This window comes from Chanos chanos, chromosome 11 (genome assembly GCF_902362185.1).
Source record: "Chanos chanos chromosome 11, fChaCha1.1, whole genome shotgun sequence".
In the NCBI taxonomy this organism is placed as follows: Eukaryota; Metazoa; Chordata; class Actinopteri; order Gonorynchiformes; family Chanidae; genus Chanos; species Chanos chanos.
Window position 1 is genome coordinate 3,255,801 of NC_044505.1, and position 19,679 is coordinate 3,275,479.

General features: G+C 39.5%; 1 protein-coding gene across 1 annotated transcript; it reads right to left on the reverse strand.

Annotated features, from left to right (window-relative positions):
* Positions 1–9,301: 9,301 nt before the first annotated feature.
* LOC115824156 (hydroperoxide isomerase ALOXE3-like) lies at positions 9,302–14,126 on the reverse strand. Its single transcript, XM_030788262.1, has 13 exons — positions 13,986–14,126; positions 12,474–12,700; positions 12,104–12,226; positions 11,642–11,745; positions 11,387–11,559; positions 11,145–11,288; positions 10,863–11,066; positions 10,644–10,730; positions 10,398–10,567; positions 10,210–10,322; positions 9,867–9,970; positions 9,587–9,757; positions 9,302–9,481 (listed from the first exon to the last, which is right to left on the reverse strand). Exons 1-13 carry the CDS (start codon positions 14,124–14,126, stop codon positions 9,302–9,304), a joined length of 1,941 nt encoding a protein of 646 aa, XP_030644122.1.
* Positions 14,127–19,679: the final 5,553 nt, after the last annotated feature.

Consider the following 19,679-nt stretch of genomic DNA (forward strand, 5'->3'; position numbering starts at 1 on the left):
GTATGATGAGTATTCATTAAATTTGAATGTATTAAGAAAGTCTTTTGAAATATTAGGATAAATATTAATTTGTTTTGTTTTGTCGGGCCACACAACAAAATTTCTTCAAATGGATTCTGACCTCTTTTGACCTGGTCTTTTCACACAGCCTATGTGTCACCACAGTGCACCCACCAGCTGAGGGCATAAATAAAACAGGAAGAGGGCACTATAGAAGGTGTGCATGCACTATTGTTGTGAGCAACTACTAATTCATTATTATTATTAGTAGTAGTATAAATACTTAAGTATTAGTATAAGTATTAATATTATCAAGCAAGGGATAATGCCTGAAATCCCAAAATTTATAATTTTCCAATAATTTCCTAAACTGAGACACCACAGGGGGCATGATTTCATGTATTCAACTGCCATTCACCAGAGTGGCAATGGGGACCTTGTGTATATTTTACTCGTTCTTAATTAAAAGTATTAAAATAAAATCAATCAACCAATGCTGTTTCGTCATGATAACAACATTCCAGTCCCACTGCACTGAGCCTTAGTTCAAACAGTATGTGGACATTGCCCAACTAGAGCAGCCCACAGTGTTCATAAACATACGACTACTAACATGAGACTACTTATCTAACTTAGTCTCCCTGTATAAAATAGTTTTGAAAAGAAGTTCATGCCTTTATACAGGGGAATAAGGTTCAATTTTTAGACAGTATTTCAGCTGATCACAATTTTTCTTTTGAACGAAATACAAGACATGGCCAGAACATTTTAGTAAATGAAGATGGCTTAATACTGAATACAAATGAAACAATACAAAACAAAACAACAACAACAAAAACTGTCCATTGGCAGCATGTTCGACTGACACACTGAATACCACCATGGTAACAAACCTGATGAGTTCATCCACAGTCGTGAATGACAACACTCCTTCTTGGACGATGACATTATTCATTTATGAATTATACCCATATATTATGTGGGTTAAGATGGGGGCTGCTCTCTACAGTACCTTCATTGATCCCCAGTGATCAATGGCAGTGTGCTAAAATAAGGATGATGTATCAGAATAGATTAAAAAATGTCCAGTGACTTTTCTAACATTTGCTAAGAAACACCTACATGATCCACAAGCCTTTTGGGGAAATGTTGTATCCATAGATGAGTCAAAATGTTTGTTTGTTTTTTGGATGACAGGAATTCCATTAAGTCTGATGTAAAGCAAACACAACATTCCATAGTAAGAACATCACACTAGCTGTCAAACGTGTTGGTAGTATGATGGTGTGAGAATGTCTTGCTAACTCAGGACCTGGATGACTCGTCATAATGAAGGAACCATGACCTCTATACTGTATTAGAAAATCCTTGAGGAGAATGTCTGGCCCTCCATCCAGAAGCTCAAGCTGACGCATGGATGGGTAATCCAGCAAGGCAACGATCCAAAGCACAAAGGCACACAAAGTGCACATCACAGAAGCTAAAAAGAAGCAAAGTCAAAGCTTTGAAGTGGCCCAGTCAGTGTCCAGACAGAAACCCAGTGGAGATGCTGTGGCAGGACCAAAGCCAGCAGTTCATGTTTGTAAACTTGCAAACCAATGTGTCTGAATTGAAACAGTACTGTGAGGAAGAGCGGGCTAAAATTCTTCCATAGCAATGTGAAAGACTGATATTGAATTATAGAAAGTGTTTGGTTGCAGTCATTGTAGCTAAGGGTGGCGCAACCAGTTATTAAATGTAAAGAGGCAATTTTTCAGACAGCAGATATGGGTTTTGGGTAACTTCGTTTATGAAATAAATTAAACAATAATTTTAAAAATGTGCTATTTGTTCACTCAGGTTTCCTTCATCTGATATTACATTTTGTCTAGAGATCTGAAAACATCCAGTATGAAAAACATGTAATACTAGGTGAAATCATGGAAGCACAGTATACTTGTGCTCAGTACCAATGCAGTAGTAATGGCACTGTACAATACAGACCTTGCACATATATAAAAACATTGGCTAATTAAGAAGAAGAAGAGGAAGTTAGATGGAGAAGCTAGACTTAGTATCAATGTTTATTTTCTAATTTGCCATCATACTGTGAGGGGGTCAACAATTAATCTGACATTAAAAAAATATATATATATTTTCGTCTTCCATGCTGTCACATTAAGACTTGTGGCTTGATGTGACTTGCCCTGGCATTTTTCAGCGCAAAGAACCTCACTGAAACTCACCTGTGACTCACTCACCATTCAAGTTCAGCCTTCCTTGCACATTTCCAAGCAGATCTCAGAATTGCCTTCACCTATCACCTACACTAAATTCAAACAAGCACAGTGAAGCAACTACCAAATATTCAAAGGTCAGCTGTAGTGTAGCAGAGTAACAGAGAATCTGGAGAGAAGTAGGTCCTCTTCTGGTGTGTGTTTTAAACGTTTTTATTCATACTGTGTGCCCTCATATTGGCTGACCCACTGGTGTCAATCTATTTGTTTTGTAGGAACTTGCAGACAGTTGTGGCCATGCCAAATATGTACCCATGTTTGGGTGTGATTCTTTACATCAAAGTATTTAGGTATTTGTTTGATTGTTTGTTCATTGTGGCACCACGATCTATCAAGTAACACATGTATTTGGCCTGTAGATACCTGTGTTACATGATTCTGCCGGTAGATACATGTGTTACTGACCGAAGCATGGTATTTGGTATGCAGCATGTCTTGATTTAAACAGGTTTAAAAAGGTGTGTTTTTGCAGTACATGTTAGAGATTATCCAGCATTTGGGCCATTTATGTCAGGCAGTTCTATTGTCTAATATTTCTCGGTTCCAGGGTTCCCTAAGTGCTGAAGGCATTGCTTATGTGGTTCATTTGGTTGAATGTGACTGTAAACATAAGACCCCTCTTTCATTTTACATTTTACTTCATTAACCCAGTAGGAGAAAACATACATTATACACATACATACATACATACATACATACATATATATATATATATATATATATATATATATATATATATATATATATGTGTGTGTGTGTGTGTGTGTGTGTGTATAATCTGCTCTTTATATTTATTCTCCACCAGTTTCAGTTCTTAATTGGTTAGATTAGATCGTGCTACCTTTTCATTGGTGCAGAGAAGTTGTCCCCGCCCACAGTTTAGGGGTGAGTGGAGTGCGAGGCAAAGCGGAGACGGAGGTACTAACGGAGCGAGCAGGTGAGCAGATCGAAAAGGTTTAACTGAGGATTTTAGTAAAATAAGTCCTATAAGTGAAAAATAACGACAGCAATAGAGAATGCAGCTACCGAGACGACCCTGGGACGAATTCTTTGGTTTCAGCTTTATTTTCCTTGGCATCTTGGTAAGTGAAACTTTTTCCACTAATGCTAGCTACACAATCTGAGTTAAACTTGAATTGCACCTCATGGTGTAGCAACGTGCAGCTATTTTTGTTTCTCAGTAATGTATGAGCAATGTAGTGTTAATCTCTATCGCTCCGTGTAAACTGTTGTAATTTAAAGCACGAATGCTGATACTTTAATTCAACAGAGAATGTGTGTGTGCACTGATCGATTGAGAAGGATGAATATGATGATTATGGCTAAAGGAAGCTGTAGCAATTTGCTCGCGATGTCGAAGCCGTTTTTTTTTTTTTTTTGGTAGCACTGTTGCCAATGGAGTAGCTTTTTTCCTCTGCGCAAGTAATGCATCAGAGTCGAATTATCATATAGCTGTTAAAAATTACACTGTGAATAGGCATATATTCTGGGTTGTGTTAGTAATCTAATATCAAATTGTATGCATTTGGATGTTACATTTCAATTCAGAAGAGTGACAGGAACTGTGTAAAAGGAAAACTTAGTGCTGTGCATTGTATAAAACTCATAGTTTAAGAACATCCTAATCATCTCATTGGTAAAATGTAGATTAGTCATAATTCTTGGTTAAAAGCTTAATGGACAAATATTATGATTAATAAGAAGAGTAAAAAGAAGAGTTTGATAATTGATAGTCTGATAAAGAAACTGTACAGTTGGAAACATAATTCATTTAGAATGTATCACTGTTAAGCATGTTGTAGCATGTTGAGGATTTTGAGACTATATTGGTTCATTAAGGTCATATGTATATGAGAGTGATTGAGTGTGTTTAGTAGAGGTCCTGTTAATATACAGGCCAGGTGTTTCGGAGACCTTGAAGGTACTGCGGATCCTAGATTCTCTCCTTGACGAAGGAGACAGCAAGTCAACCACTTTAACTCTGAAGACATCGTCCTTTTGCCTCGAGAAGGAACCTTTGTTTCCCCTGTTTCACCTGTTCACAGACCCCATCAGTGTGGTAGGACTGTGCCCACACTTTATTTTCTTTTGTTAGTCTGAGGGGTACGCCCCAAGTGGGGCAGGTTTGGAATACATTTCGACCAAAGGCTTGAAACTTGTGAACAGAGACTCAGAACTGTATCAGATTTAGTAATGCTGGCTTAGGTTGTAAATTTTTTTTTCCCTCAAAGAAGGCTTAATGCACTTCCATACTTTTACTTACCCTCAGGCTCCAGCTGTTGATTGTGTCCATCTTCTCATTTTCTGACCCCTACATATGAGTCTAGACACCGGTCTGCTGCTCTCTACTATCGGGTGCCCACTAGGTGGGTTACACTTTCATGCCTATACAGCTTTATCCACATTCATGTATTTTTTTTTACTGTATTTCTGCCTAAACAGCAGATGGCATTGGCTGTGGTAACTGCTGTCAGAAATGTATTTGATGTAAAGAGGTAAAGAAGAAATGGTAGCCGATAACTGTGCAAGCCTTTTGGAGCAGCAGCATAACCCCAAATAAAACCTGTATATTTTTATATTGTTACAGGTAAGCTGACCTTCAACTAACTGTAGTAAACCTTGAATATTCAAAGTGGTGTTAAACTTAAGTTCTAGCAATGAAAATGCACAATGTTAGTGGTTTTACTTCACTTGGTACATTGGAGCTCTGATCCCTGAAACAGCGGACCTCAGCCATTATTACTATCCAGCTTGGCTAATGTAGCTAAAGGCTAGGCTAGTTATCGGTAGCTATCCTTAGTCATGTAACGTAAGCTACGTCGTAGCTTATCTTGTACAATCGTTGTGCAAGTGAATATGTATTTTGAATTTCCTTTGTGTGCTGGTCGAAACTGAGTTTATTGTCCAGAGTGAGTCCGAGATATTTGAAGCTATCCACTATCTCAACTGTTTTGTTATTGATTAGGAAGCGGTGCTGGGGTGACAGGGTACCGATTACTATTTCTTTTGTTTTTGATATCTAGTTGGTTACGCTCACATCACTGGGTGAAGTGTGCAACGGTGTCATGGTAGTCCAGAACAGAATGGTTATCTGTGAGAAGAGCAAGAATGGAGGTGTTGTCAGAGTATTTGAGAAGTGGTGGTGGGTGAGAGGCTGGTGCAGTCATTGGTGTATAGCATGTAGAGAAATGGGCCCAGCACACAACCCTGCCGTGCTCCGGTGTGGATGATGAGTGTAGGTGATGTTGCCTGCCGTCTGTCACTGACGAGGTTGCAGAGGAGGTGGATCAGATGTGGGGGAGTGTTGAGCTGTAGTAGGTTTTGGATCATCAGGTGCCTTTGGATGGTATCAAAAGCAGACCTTTTGGTAGAGAGAAGTTCTGTGTCAGGTGATGTTGATGAACTGTGTTTGGGTGCAGAGCCAGTCAGGGTTTTTGCCATCTGGAAAACTTGTTTTGTGTTCTTGTTGCCAAATTCTTACTCTAGTTTGTTCTTGAATTTCAGTTTTGCTGTGAGAACATCATTTTTAATTTTGTGATTTGCCATCCTGAGACCAGCCCAGTCTTTGGTCCTGAAGGCTTTATGTTTCTCTTTCAGGCTCTGTTTTGTTTGAGGAGTGATCCAGGGTTTGGAATTGGGATATCTCTTTATCGTTTTGACTGGTATGGTGGTATCTGTGCAGAAGTTGATATAATCCGTAATGACAATGAAACTGTTATTCAAGTCTCCGTCAAAGATTTCCCAGTTGGTGCATGCGAGGGAGCCCTGGAATTGTGTGATGGTGTCGTCCAACCATTGTGGGGCACTATAGAATTGTGGCTTGTGATGTTTGTGACGTGTCACATGTAGTGTTTTTTTTTTTAAATGAAAAATGCTGGCCAGAGTAATTTACAGTTTTTCGGGTAGAAAAAAAGTCGCTGAGAGCGTCTTTTGTTGCCATAACAACAGGCTAGTTTTGCTAACAACAAGCAGTAAACACAATCACTTACTAGAAAATCCTAGGATTTGTCCAATTTGCCTCCAAACGGAGAGATGCATGCGTGATTGTGTCATTTTGTAGCTTGTAAAAAGAGGGCAAAAGCTCTACGGGAAGAGGCTGGAGCAGCACTTTCAAAACAAGGACTCCTCTGCTGTCTGGAATAGCTTTCAGGAAATCAACAGTTACAAGAAGAACTGTGTCCCTGTTCAGCAGAGGAGTGAGTGAAGAATTAGTGAGAGTTCCATGGCATAGGTTTTCAGCACCCTTGCTGGGATGCCGTCGGGTCCAGCGGCTAAGCTGGCACCATACGTCCTCCACTGAAAAAGGGACTGGCTTGTTGGGGTCCAGTGGGGGGAGGGCTCTCAGCTCTTTCACGCATACGTCTGTGGAGTCCTGAGTGTCAAAACAGGTGAAGAAAGTTAAGTTTGGTAGTGAGAAGTTCTGTGTTGGGTGATGTTGATGAACTGTGTTTGGGTGCAGAGCCAGTCAGGGTTTTTGCGAGATGCATGTGTGATTGTGTCATCTTGTAGCTTCTCGGTCATTGCAGAAACAACCCAAACATGTGCTCTTGTTTATAGGAGTGAAATTGGGCGTTTTCTTGCCTCCTAATGACGCAATTATGATTGCCGAATCCCCATTCAGTTATCATATGAATAGCTCTGTTTGCAACTTGGTGATTTCTGACTCAGAGACTGAAGCGTGCATGTTGTCCTTTTTATTCCCCTGACATAGTTCTACGAAATAAATTCACTTTCTAATGACATCCATTTTAAAGTAGGCAGTTGAAGGTTTTTGAGGATGTTTTTTATGTTTCTAGGACAGAAACTTGCAGGGTTTTCAAAGCAGTTTGGTGAAATTTATGTTTCATCCCACAGGTGGGAGGGCCGACTCCAGAGATTAAAGAGCTACATGCTTGCATTGTATTTTTGCCTCACTTGGAAGTAGCTTTTGGTAATAGCATCTAGTAAATGAATAAATCTAAATGTAAATGCAGACACACTCAGTAACTACATCAGCCTCTGAGATGACACAAGCATCTTAAGAAAAGCATTCACCAAATTCAACAACAATAAACCATGGTTTACAAATGAGGTGAGGAGTCTGTGCAAAATTAAGGGGGTGACATATGGGAGTACCAAATTACAACTGAAGAAAGCCATAAAAAGAGGGCAACACCTCTATGGAAAGAGGCTGGAGCAGTACTTTCAAAACAAGGACTCCTCTGCTGTCTGGAGTAGCTTCCAGGAAATCAACAGTTACAAGTAGAAAGCCTCCGTACTCGGCAGCTGACAGATGCCTCGTCCGAGACCTACTGAATGAGTTTCACTGCGGGTTTGAAAAACAAAGGAGGAACAGCAACCACTGCTCTACATACATCACCATATGTTTCTCCACCTCACCATCCCCCTCTTCAGATTTACCAGACAGCTCCCCGACATGACTGACTCTTAGCTCCCACCCCCACCCTTCCCTTCCTTACACCCCAACACTACACTGATCAACTACCCAAAGTGTTCGCTGACCTGTTTAATTTGTGTCTATGCCAGTGCAGAGCTCCTGCTTGTTTCAAATCCTCTAGCATTGTACCACTCCTGAAAAAGGACATCGTAACCAGTCTGAAAGACTATGGACCAGTCATCTTAGTAGCAACCATCATGAAAGTATGTGAATACTTAGTGGTCTGCTACCTTAAAACCATCATGACCCTGCATGTAATGTTAGCATGGGCCTCTAAATTGCTTTGCAACACCTGGACTCCACTGATAAGTATGCAGGAACACTGTGTGTTGATTATACCACCATTTTCAATATGAAATTCTTCACATCAAACCATCACAGCCAAATGTTGCTGTAAAACTGATTGCAAAAATTAATTATTTATTCATATATACTTGCACGTAGTTGTACATCTATAGTAATATATCTAGGATTTTATATCTATTGATTCTGTTGATCTAATTTTATGTTTGGTGTTAGTTATGCAAAGTTGCGTTGTAAAATGAGGTAAGGTTACCCCTGAAATGCTGTGTTTCTCATAGATGTGCTTAATCTAGGATTATATTTTAGTTGTATATAACATGTCTATAACAGCCATATTTAAATATTGAAAAACAAAATGAGGCGTGTCTGGTTAATAAAATGAATTGCACATCTAAGTGGCAGTTATATGCTGAACCTCAAACACTGTCGAGATGTTTTTCATTGTCATTTTAACCCTTGTCAGCTAAAGTCAGCCTCTGTCTGGGCTACGTCTTACCTTTACAACTCAACTTCTGCTTCTGTTCCTCCAAGGAAAATGTACTTAAACCATCTACGGGCAAAAATCGTCTACAGGTAATCACTAGTTGCGTGCAAGGGGTAGGATCAATTGCTGATGTGTCTAAATGGAATGTTTCACATAAGCCGTGCTATCTAGGCAGCTCACTAGGTTTCTGAACACACTGATTGTATCAAGTTAAGGACACAAATTAATACAAATAAATAAATTCATCAATATATGCAGCTTAACTTCGTTAAGCATCGTTAATACCAAACATTCTCTTTTGTTCTGTTACATGAGCACACAGCCTTCTGATGGCCAGACTTCAAAGCCATTTTTATGTCAGAACGGGTGTTTCAAGAGATTAATCAAGAGATTCAAGAGAATAATCAAGTTGCATAGGCCTCCCCATGTTTATTTCTATTACAAAATTGTGCAAAGCATTTTTTCAAGCATCCTGGGAGCAGAGAGTAACAGAAAACATTGTCACAACAACATTGTAACTCACTTATGTGAGCAGCATAATGGTTGAAAAAGACTGGACTTTGAACCACAAATGCCAAAAGTAAGTAAACTCTGTAGAACCTTGGCTAGGTTTGCCATCTAACAGCAAACTGGGAATCTTGTCTTTAGACATGCACAGGTTTAATAACACAGCAGATAATTAAACAAAAAAAAGGTGAATCTTACTGAGTTGTCATGCACTAACACATGTGACTGCCGTGGAGCCTACATTTGTCTGAGATGATATGGAACACAGTGATGCACAGAAAGATGGCCACAGTTTTAAATGGCAACACTGTTTTCCAACTGCTTAGGGTCTAAGTAAATGTATGGCAGTGGAAGATCCCGGTTCCTCTTATCAATTTCACTGGAGAGAGATTTCAGGTCCTCCTGAAACTTTTCAATCATCTGGAGGGGTGTCTTTTCACTGAACAGATCCTCTGGATAATATCCAAGTGGGTGCTGCCGTTTTTATCAATGGAAATGATATATATGTAGAATTAATTTGAAAATCATTCAGTGTAGAAAGTATAACATTTTATTTTAAAAATCTCATTTGGGACTTACAGGGAATGAAGAAGCCTTGCTTAGAAGGTACAGTGTAGCCATTGCGTTTACTGTAGTTCCGATAACTGGCAGTGTGTCAAAAATGGAGTCCTTTGCTGAGCCTCCTTTTTTAGTGGGAGGTGGACGCCTTAGCGCACTGGGATGATTGGGCATCCATCCACCAAAGTCGAACTGAAAAAGGTCATAAGATGAACTTTAACTTTTTCCACTGACACAAATGCAGATCAGGAATTTGTGTTTTCTCTCAGAAATAGGAAGGCTTAAGACTGAATAAAAAAACCTGTCCATTGTTGACAGAGCCGTGTTGGGCCGATGCTGCGAAGATCACCATGGTAACAAACTTGACGAGTTCATCCACAGTCTTGAATGATGGTATTCCTCCATCTGTGGAAGATGATATTTCCATCAGTTATTTCAGTAAATAACTTTGCTATCATACTCTCCCCTTCATTTAACCGAAATTGACATACAATTTGTCCTTATATCATGTTCAGCTTTCTCCTGGAAGCCATACTTATGTATCTCTCCAATGCAGGGATGTTACAGTCAACAACTTTCCTCTCAAACTCCCCCCCTCATTTTCAGTAATTAACTGTCATACAGTTTTTGTCACTGTACTGTACCTTTCTCCAGGAAGCCATACTTATGTATGTCTCCAATCCAGCATTGCAGCTCAGTGTCTTTGACGACATCATTATTGGACTTGTAGTAGTATCTCACCACACCGTCAACATACCTGTAAATGTAAAAGAAAAGAGGATCAGATATTGTGGGAGAAATAAGCTTATATTAAATCATTATTGTAACACACCTGTTGATGATGTTCCACAGCTTGAGGCCGTCGTCTCTGTAGTAGTAGTTTGGAATGTCCTCCACACCACGAGCCTTGATGTCATCAGGCAGACACACAGAACTGTAGGTTAAGGTGGAGGCTGCTCTCTTCAGTAACATTGGCAAGCCCTCGCTCCCTAAGGCAGTGCTCTGAAAGTAAAGAGTAGGTGAGAAGCTGGAATATTAAGCAGTATATTCCATGGTCTAACAGGTATTTACTCCGTACCTTAGCAAATCCTCCTTCCGCTGAAATAAGCATTCCTCGAGCCAAGATGTTGATGTGGAGCGTGTAGCGGGTATGGGGTGACAGGAGCTGAGGAAGTCATGCAAGACAACCAGTAATGAAAAAGATAATCTTTGAAATTTTATCTTACTGACACAGTGGTGCATACCTTAAACAAATCTTTCAAAACTTCATTTGCTTACTGACAGAAGCTACTGTTACCTTGAATAAGGGGTGCACTGCAGGGAAGTTGCGCAGGGTTGCTAAGGCAAAGACCTCAGCTATCAGGTGACCACGTAGGAGATGGAAGTGCAGTGAATGTTCACTGAATTCAGCATTCCGCACAAAAGTTTTGGCCAGGAGCCAATCAGATTCAGAGTCTGAGGGGAGAAAGATGGGGTTCTCCTCTCCTGGCTCCTGCTTCAGCTGTTTGGAAATGAGAGAAATGAATGTGGAAGGGACCCTCATCATAAAGAGAATTTAACAGTACTTAGGTGCCCTTACCTGTATGGCAATGGGCAGAAGCTTGCCCTCAGGGTTACTGAAGAGTAGGCACAGGGGGGCTGTAATATGTTGTTGTTCTTTATGAAGTACATTTCCAGGTAGACCATCCAGCCGCTTGTAGTCACAGATAAAGATGTTTCCATTCTGTTTGATTTGGAATGCATAAGGAAGGAGCAAATGAGAGAATGAGTAAAAGCTGAAGTGTTTTGGTAGATGTTCATCAAAATGATTAATCTCTTTACCTTCATCTCATTTTTTAAGCTGCTCCCAGTAGGTAAAAAGGCTTTGACCATGTCTTCAGTGACAGGGAACTTTTTTGGCAACTCTGAGCATTTTTGGATCATCATGGGGTTCATGCCATTCAGAAGCTGGTAGCCAAAAAACTCATCCTCTCTCCAGTGTTGCCGAACATATTCTACGGGAGTGGACAGATGAAAACATAGGTCAGCTTCTAGTCAGAGAGACCAAGAGGAGAGGAAATTTGAGTTTTGCAGTACCATAGATGTCTGTCCTCCGTTCAGTATAGACAAGATTAAGATCCTCAAAATTAGTCCATGGCTCCTTCCTATCAGCAAGAGCTTGGAGCTTCAGCTTAATGAGTCTGCATGAAACCAAGATAAGCACAGACAATTATTACACATGATCCTAAATGGAAGGACCACAGTTCACAACAATGACGTTCGTGCAAATTTGTGAAAGACTTTGAGAAAATCACAAAGACCTTTAATCAAGATCCACTAAAGCAGTGCACATTTTAGACCCTAAACCTTAACCTGAACTTACTCAGCTAATGAGGGACTTGATAATTAGCTGATGAGTTGAATCAAATGTGTCGTATGATAAGACATAAGATGTGCATTGCTTTGGCTACCAGGACTGAGAAAGAACATTGTGCAAGTTATTTGTGGGGTTATTTCATTAAACAACAATGGCACTTCACATCTGGATTGGAAACGTACGCAGACAGTTGACTGCTCTGGAACTCAGTTTCCTTTGTGAATGAGAATCTGATGTCCTCAGGCAAAGTGCCCGGACTGTCCGCCTTCACTTTATAGGGTACTCCTTGTGCATGTAGTTGCCACCTGTGAGGTCAGAGCAAAAGTTTTAAGATCAGGAGAGACCATGAAGTAGACAAATTTGTCTCTGTGTACAATTGTTTTTGCACTTTAATTCACCTGAATGCAGCAAAGCGTTTTTTGATTTCCTCATTCCGATGTTCTTTGGTTATGTCATTGGTTTCCTTAAGTATTGTCTTGGCTTAAGAGAAAAAGCAGCAAAGTTTAAGTTCTGGCAACCCATAACACAGGTAAAATAAAATATGGCAAGTACATGGTTTTGAAGATGAATCTACCAAGGGCATCTCTGAAAACCAGCTTCTCGTCACCAGTAAACCAGCGGTAACATGGGAACAGGACCTTGTCGCCCTCGGGTGTAGCCACAATAACTTTGGAACAGAACCAGTCAGCCTCTCCAAAATCAAAGAGAGGTTTGACTTGAAGTTCCAGGAGTAAGAGAGTGCCTATGGAGGCTGGGCAGTTTATTTCAAATTTGTTTACCTGCAGAGGGATATAACATTTAACAGTTTATCAGACTAACCACTGGGAAAATCTTTATCAATAGATATTAAGCAATAGATAATAGATAAAAGCAATATCAAGCTTCTTGTCGATAGGGATTCTTGTCTCTACTAACCAACCTACATCTTTGCAACTCAAACTTTATCAGCCACATTTTACTGAAAAAGAGTTCACCGGAAAGAAGATTTCTGATCTCATACCGATCCACGCCAAAAGCCTCCCAGTGAGGAGAGGTCTATGCTTTCAGTATTTCCTTTAGTGCCTATCAGCTTGACAATGATTCTGTTTGTAGTTCCAGCATCCTTTATGTCTCCTGTGAATACTTCAACTTGGTAACTCATTGTTGATGTTCACTCACTGCTAAAAGAAAAAAAAGAGAGATTAGGACATCTGCATGTTTTTGCTGACACATACAATATTTTCATAATAGCATTTACACTTACCACACAGATCTTCACTGATATAGTGATTCAGTCACAAGTTGGTGGTGTGTAAAAGCACGTTTTTATTTTTTACAGTACCTTAGTGGGTCTATTATGTGTGAAGGTGCCGGTTATTGCTGCATTTTATACTAACAGCAAGGCTGGTTGTTGTTAAACAGCTCAGATAGTCACACCCTAGTACACACCCTGAATTGCATATATAGTCCAAATAAACTGACACCTCAGCAGAAGTTAAAAAATGTTTTTCTGACATTTCTTAGTATTGTAAGAATACAGTCTTTTTCTTCAGTTTACTCTGATGGTCTAATATGCAGTACAGATCTTGCATATAAATAACATTACCTTATTTAGCACAGCTATTTTATTTTCCACTTTAACCACGCAGTTGCACAGTTCATTCCAGCTGCCAGTGTTTGCAAATGACGGGAAAGTCCCTAAATGTTGTTAAACACTGTTGGCTATAAAACAAATCTGAATGTAATTTGGCATATATAAAACATACACTTTTATTAAGACTTTAAATGGGTTTTTATATGGGTTTGGGTTTATATTTAAACAGCTTTCCTAGAACACAAAAGGATGAATTTGAATGCCTGTGGTCAATTGTATGTACTCTGAGCACATATAGAGCAGCCATTGTGTTCACTGTGGTACTGATGTCTGGGTGGACGAGTAATATTATTAAAGTCCCCTTCAACTAACCCGCAGAGATATGCAGTGTGGAAGGCAGTTGGATGAGACATGGATCATGAATGTTAAGTGGACCCCTTGGATCTGAAGGACAGCACAACTACATTCTGTCCTCCTGTCTGTCCACATGCCTTCCTCAGTGCTGATGTTCCAGAGCTATGGGCCATTGTCTCCGTAGTGGGAGCTACAGCGGTAGTCCGGACGATGACTCTTGATGCCACAGGAAGCTGTAGGTTAGGGATGAGGTTGCATTCTTTAACAGCTTCCCCCATGACCCCATTTGTCCTCCCCTCCTGACCAAAGGCATTGTTCTCTAAGATAAATTAGATATTTTAGGCATCTTCAGTGGGAGCAACTAATGAGATATACCCATATGTGGACAAAGTACACAACCCCATTACTTGAGTCACAGTATAGATACTCCTGGTCAGATATTACTCCAATACAAGTAAAAGTTATTCAGTTAAATTTTTACTTGAGTTTAAGTACTGGAGTACTTGCTTTTAAAAATACTTAAGTATTCAAAACTACATTATTCTTTTTACTGTCAACACATTGTTGTATTGTTGCTACAATCCATTTACAGGACCAATTGACTATGAAACAACCTACAAAATGCACTGACTTAACTTGTAGAACCCGTAGAATGAAAAGCTTGTGGAATATGCTACAAAGCCTGCAGAAACACAGCTGAATCGAATGCTTCCTCTATAAAAGACAGTGTGTAGCTTCAGTTAAATAGGCCCTAGGTTAACTCAGATGGGCCTTTAAAAGGATAATAATGTCATAATGTTGTGGGCTATGTTAATTTTACTTCTACTACATAGAATTGCCTGAAATGTGAAACACCTGGATGACCCTCATCACCGCTTGACCCCCACCTTACCCTATACCTTATTGTATATGTCATTAATGACATATACCTCATAAAGGCTGTGGATTGCCTCTAGTATGAGAGATTAGGAGCTCAGAGTTTAGAGAAGACAAGTGTTATGCTAATTCTTCTTTTTGCGATCATTACTTTAGGATTATCACTGAAGTTAAAACACCATTAATAATGAAAAATTATAATACAGACTAGGAGTACTACAACATGTAGTTTTCCAGTGTCCGAGAAATCTTAGGCTACATAAACTTGCTTGTATAAGCAGTGTTTTCCTAATTCACCTGATTAGATTTCTGACATTAGACTATATGGATGGTGAGTCTTCAGATGAGTTGGGTTCATTTTAAAATATTAACATAAACATGTGAAGCATGCCTGTTAAACCTGTATGTAGAATTTGTGACATTAGAGATACCAATAATGTGGTGTGTTAAGATACAGCACAGCAGTAAATATGCAAAACAAAATGTTTTCGTGATATTCAAAATGATTTGGTACAACCTGACTTGTCAACAGTGTAATGTTAACAGAAATTTTTGTGACTATTGTATTTATTCATGCTTCTTTGGTAAAACTGTAACACACTTTATCTGCCGATGTGGCTATGATGACTTATCTGGGATCTCTTACTTAGCACTTTGAAAAACAAAGCATGCAAGTGGTCTCAGTGTCAAGACTTCTTGCCAAACTTGAGATCTGGCATGTTGCAACATCATCTGTTTCCTTAAAGATAACTACACAGGAGGATCTGGCATAGATAGTGGTACCCATTAGGCAATAATGAGTTTGTACATATTACGGGTCCCAGAGCTGGTTACCGCAGTAACAAAAATGAAACCTGTATAGCACTTTGAAAAACAAAGCATGCAAGTGTCTCAGTGTCAAGACCTCTTGCCAAACTTGAGATCTGGCACTTTGTAACCTCATCTGTTTCCTTCAAGATAATTACACAGGAGGATCTGACATAGATAGTGGTACGAATGAGGCAATAATAAGTTTGTACATATTACGTGTCCCAGAGCAGATAAAAAAACAGGAGCAGTGAGGACAAGGTGCATCTCGTTCATTCCAGATTCCTTCTCTGGTTGTTTTATTAAAGAACTCAAAACAATGTAAACACAACACATTTCTGCCTCATGCATCTCAGTTCTTTTTGTTTCGTGCAGTTCCTTGCCTACTTTCACTGCGGTCCATCACTAGATTCAATATTCTTTCAGCATCAATAAAGCAAACATTCACTCTAATCAGACACCATTTCTGTGATAAACACATTTCTGTTGACTTTTATATTCAATATACATCTTTAGAAATTAAAGTACCTTTTTCAGAGTATGCGGTTGGTTGACACACTCATATTCACATCCAGTGTAATTCTAAATAATTTACATTGTTCCTTTATCTATATCAAACTTCACATTAAGCTTCTGTAATAATTCCAGGCCACTGAAATGTATTAACCAGAAAATGCTTATATTACATGTTTGAATGATATACTTAGCAAAACAGACTTAGGTGTAACTAACAACCGATATTCAGTTTACTTCCCTCAGCTGTTAATTTTCACAAAGTGCATTGTGCGTCAATTCTAAATATCTCAGTAAATAATATGTAACATTAAATATGTGAAACAATAAATATCTGAAACATTAAATATGTGAAACAATAAATAGTTTAAACATTAACAGTATGCAGGAGCCCTTAGAAACACTATCACCGTTAACTGAATTTGTCAGCTTACTGTAGTAACACAAAACGGCGTCACCTTAGGAAAACTTCGACAGGACAGACTTACTTTTATACTTATCAAATTTGCAACAACACTCTAAACTTTTAGCACAGTCCTGTTAATAAAGTCTGACCGTATGAGGTAGATCATTATGATTTATTTGCAGTTTATCGACCTGTATTAAACAGGTGAAAAAACAGGAGCAAGAAGGACACGGTCTGGTTCATCCCAGATTGCCTCTGAGGAAAACATGGAAACGGACACTCACCGATACCCTGAAGCAACTAAAACGAACAGAAATGTTCCACTTCACTGCTTCCTAAAAAAAGTATCCCTCGCCCCATTAGTACAATGGCAGTTAGTTCGGATTTCACGGTTATCACCGAATGAATGGGCTTTTTTTTTTTCTAACTACAAACATACATGTACACAATAACCAAAAATTATTAGTGTAAAAATTACTATCAAGCTACATCCCATAAATATGGTCACACTATTTCAGGTGCGCCACATACAGTAACTAGCAGCTACCCCTGTGCCTGTGTGAGATGGACTTATTTAAACCCATAACATCAAAGAAAAAGTTTGCAGTGCAAATGAGCACAGAGTACATTTACTTTTCATGGGCCAGTAAAACAGTTGCAAAACTTTAATTTCAGACATGGCACTATAGCTTCAGAAACTTCAAAGGAAGCTTCAGAAGTTTTAGAAATCTTTACACCATCATGTTATTACTGGGAACTCAGAATTTTGTCAGTCGAATAGGATTTGGCTGTTCAATACGATGATTCGATTATTCGTTCCTTTTTTCTTTCATATAGACTATCTGAAACACGTGTGCTGTCAAGCTCTTATAGCCTTTTTTCAAATTTCACTTTAAACATTGAAAACAACATGCAGCCTAAATGAATAAACAAATGAAACGGTTCAAAATAAATTCACAGCATCGCCCACAATGAAATAATGACCTCTCGTCTTCAACAGGATAAGATCATTAGGCTACTGTATAATTTGTCTTCAGTCACTTTTTAAATGGCTGCCTAACTATGCATCTTACCCGTTTCAAGTGGTTTGACATGTTCGATGTTGTTGAATGATAAGCGAATTCTTGCATACAGAGTTTGCATTTAACTTTTGTAGGGCTGTCCTTCAAAATTTCAAAATGACGCCATACTTTAGACTTTTTCCGAGACATGGTTATAGCTAGCCTAGTTTAGCAACCACTCCACATCAGGTTTCAGATTCTTTCATCAGTGTATGTTGTCACATGGATTTCTTTTAAGCCAGCTAGCCCTGCTGGAATATAAAAATATACGTATGATTCCTCTTAATTATAATTCCTCATTGAAATGTTATCCCTGTGCATTTTTGTAAGCTTCAATCTGTTTTATCCTATTATTGTAATGCACTCTGACTGACCAAAAAGAAAAAAAAAAAACACGACTGCTTGACTTGAAGAATTTCAGTCAACTGATGGGTCTCTGACAGATGATTCGACTCGTTGACTCTCAGGGGGCAGCCCTATGATCTTCACTGCATCTGTACAATGCATCTGTACAATGTATCTCATCTTTTTTTTTTAAACAAACAAACAATTTACTGTACAATACAGCTGAACTGGAAATTATTTCTACTCCATTTGCACCCATTAAAGAAAATCTATCCCTATGAGAAAACACTGCTCATACTGTTAGGATATTTGAAATACACGTGAAAGAATAAGTAAGATACCGTTACGACAAGCAGAATTACTTTTTCATATGTACTTTAATGAATACCAAACCAGCTTTGAACAATTTACAAATACCTGAATCCAACTTTATTACATTTGTTTGAGGTGTCTAGAAAGATTGGTTGTTTTGCCGCCCTTCGTACAAACTGTTTCTTTGCAAACTTGCAAATGACGTTGGATTGATTCACGTCAGATCTGGCAAATCTGAATCATCTCAAGGCAACTGAAGTGGGGCCATTTATCAGAATCAACTTCTGTCTTTAAGTCCAGGCACTTGCAATTTCAAGACTGGACTATAGGAATTCTCTTCTGGCAGGTCTACTGGCATGTGCTCCTAGATCGCTCCTAAATGCTGCGGCATGTCTGGTCTTCAGTCAACGGAAGCAAGCACACCCCTCATCATCTCCCTCCATTGACTCGTGGTATCTGCCTGCATCCACTTAAACTCCCTGATGCGTGCTTTCAGATCAACCAGTGGAAATGTGGCCTTCATACATCGGATCACTCATTAGGAGTTGTGTTTCATTCTGCCCACAGTTGGCCCCCTGAAGTTTCTACGTGCGTCTGTCTAAAGGTCAGATGGACCCCTCCAGGAAAGTATTTGCTGTGCTCGCTCTTTCGGAATACAGACAATTACAGAGCAAATATGAGGTCCACCTCAAAAACATTGAAGATGAAGCAAGAAGGCGACAAAGGTATGTTTGTTTTGTCTTCTTTCAATGTATTTCATTGTGTAAAAAATGTTTTGGCTTCGTCTGAATCGGTCATTCCGTGACCGGTACACAAAGGGCAAGGGGCTCTTCAAAAGTAGTAACGTTATTTTCTTCCAGTGACAGATTGGCCGGTCATGCTGGACATGGATGACTATACTTTTGCGTGCCATTTTCGAGTCTCCAAGCCACAGTTTGAATATCTCATGACGATTGTGGGAGAGCAGCATGAAAAAGGAGCATAGCCAAGGTATACCACCAGTCCCTATGACAAAGAAGGTGCTAATGTTCCTGTGGTACATGGCCAGTCAGAACAGCTGTAGGGAGATTTCGGACAAGTTTGACGTGTCACAGTAATCAGCACACAGGATCATCCTTGGAGTGCTCAACATCATTTGCACAATGGGACCAACCTTTGCGTCTGCATCTGCTGCTGCTTTCCATCACCTCTGTGGCCTCCGTGGTGTCATTGGCGCAATTGTTGGGTGCCACATCAGGGTGCAGAGGCTACACATAAGAGGAGGAGACTACATGAACAGGAAATCATTCTACTCCGTCCTCCTTCAGGTGATTGTAGATGAGAGGGAGCGATTCATCGACATTTTTGCTGGACCATCAGGCAAGGTTCATGATGCCAGGATGTTGAGGTCCTCCAACTTCTACACAACATGGCAGGAGAAGATGGGTGACTACAGCTTGCTGGGAGACAGTGCGTACATTGGACAGGCCTTCCCATTCGTCATCACACCTAAGCGTGACAATGGGGCTCTC

Bases quoted from the DNA above. Each gene is read 5' to 3' on its own strand.
- LOC115824156 (XM_030788262.1), bottom strand. From the start codon at position 14,126: ATGGGGGAAGCTGTTAAAGAATGCAACCTCATCCCTAACCTACAGCTT. The intron at 11,746-12,103 runs GTACGTTTCCAA...GGTTTCATGCAG, and splicing joins CAGAGCAGTCAACTGTCTGC to ACTCATTAAGCTGAAGCTCC. The intron at 10,731-10,862 runs GTAACAGTAGCT...TGACTTCCTCAG, and splicing joins CAGTGCACCCCTTATTCAAG to CTCCTGTCACCCCATACCCG.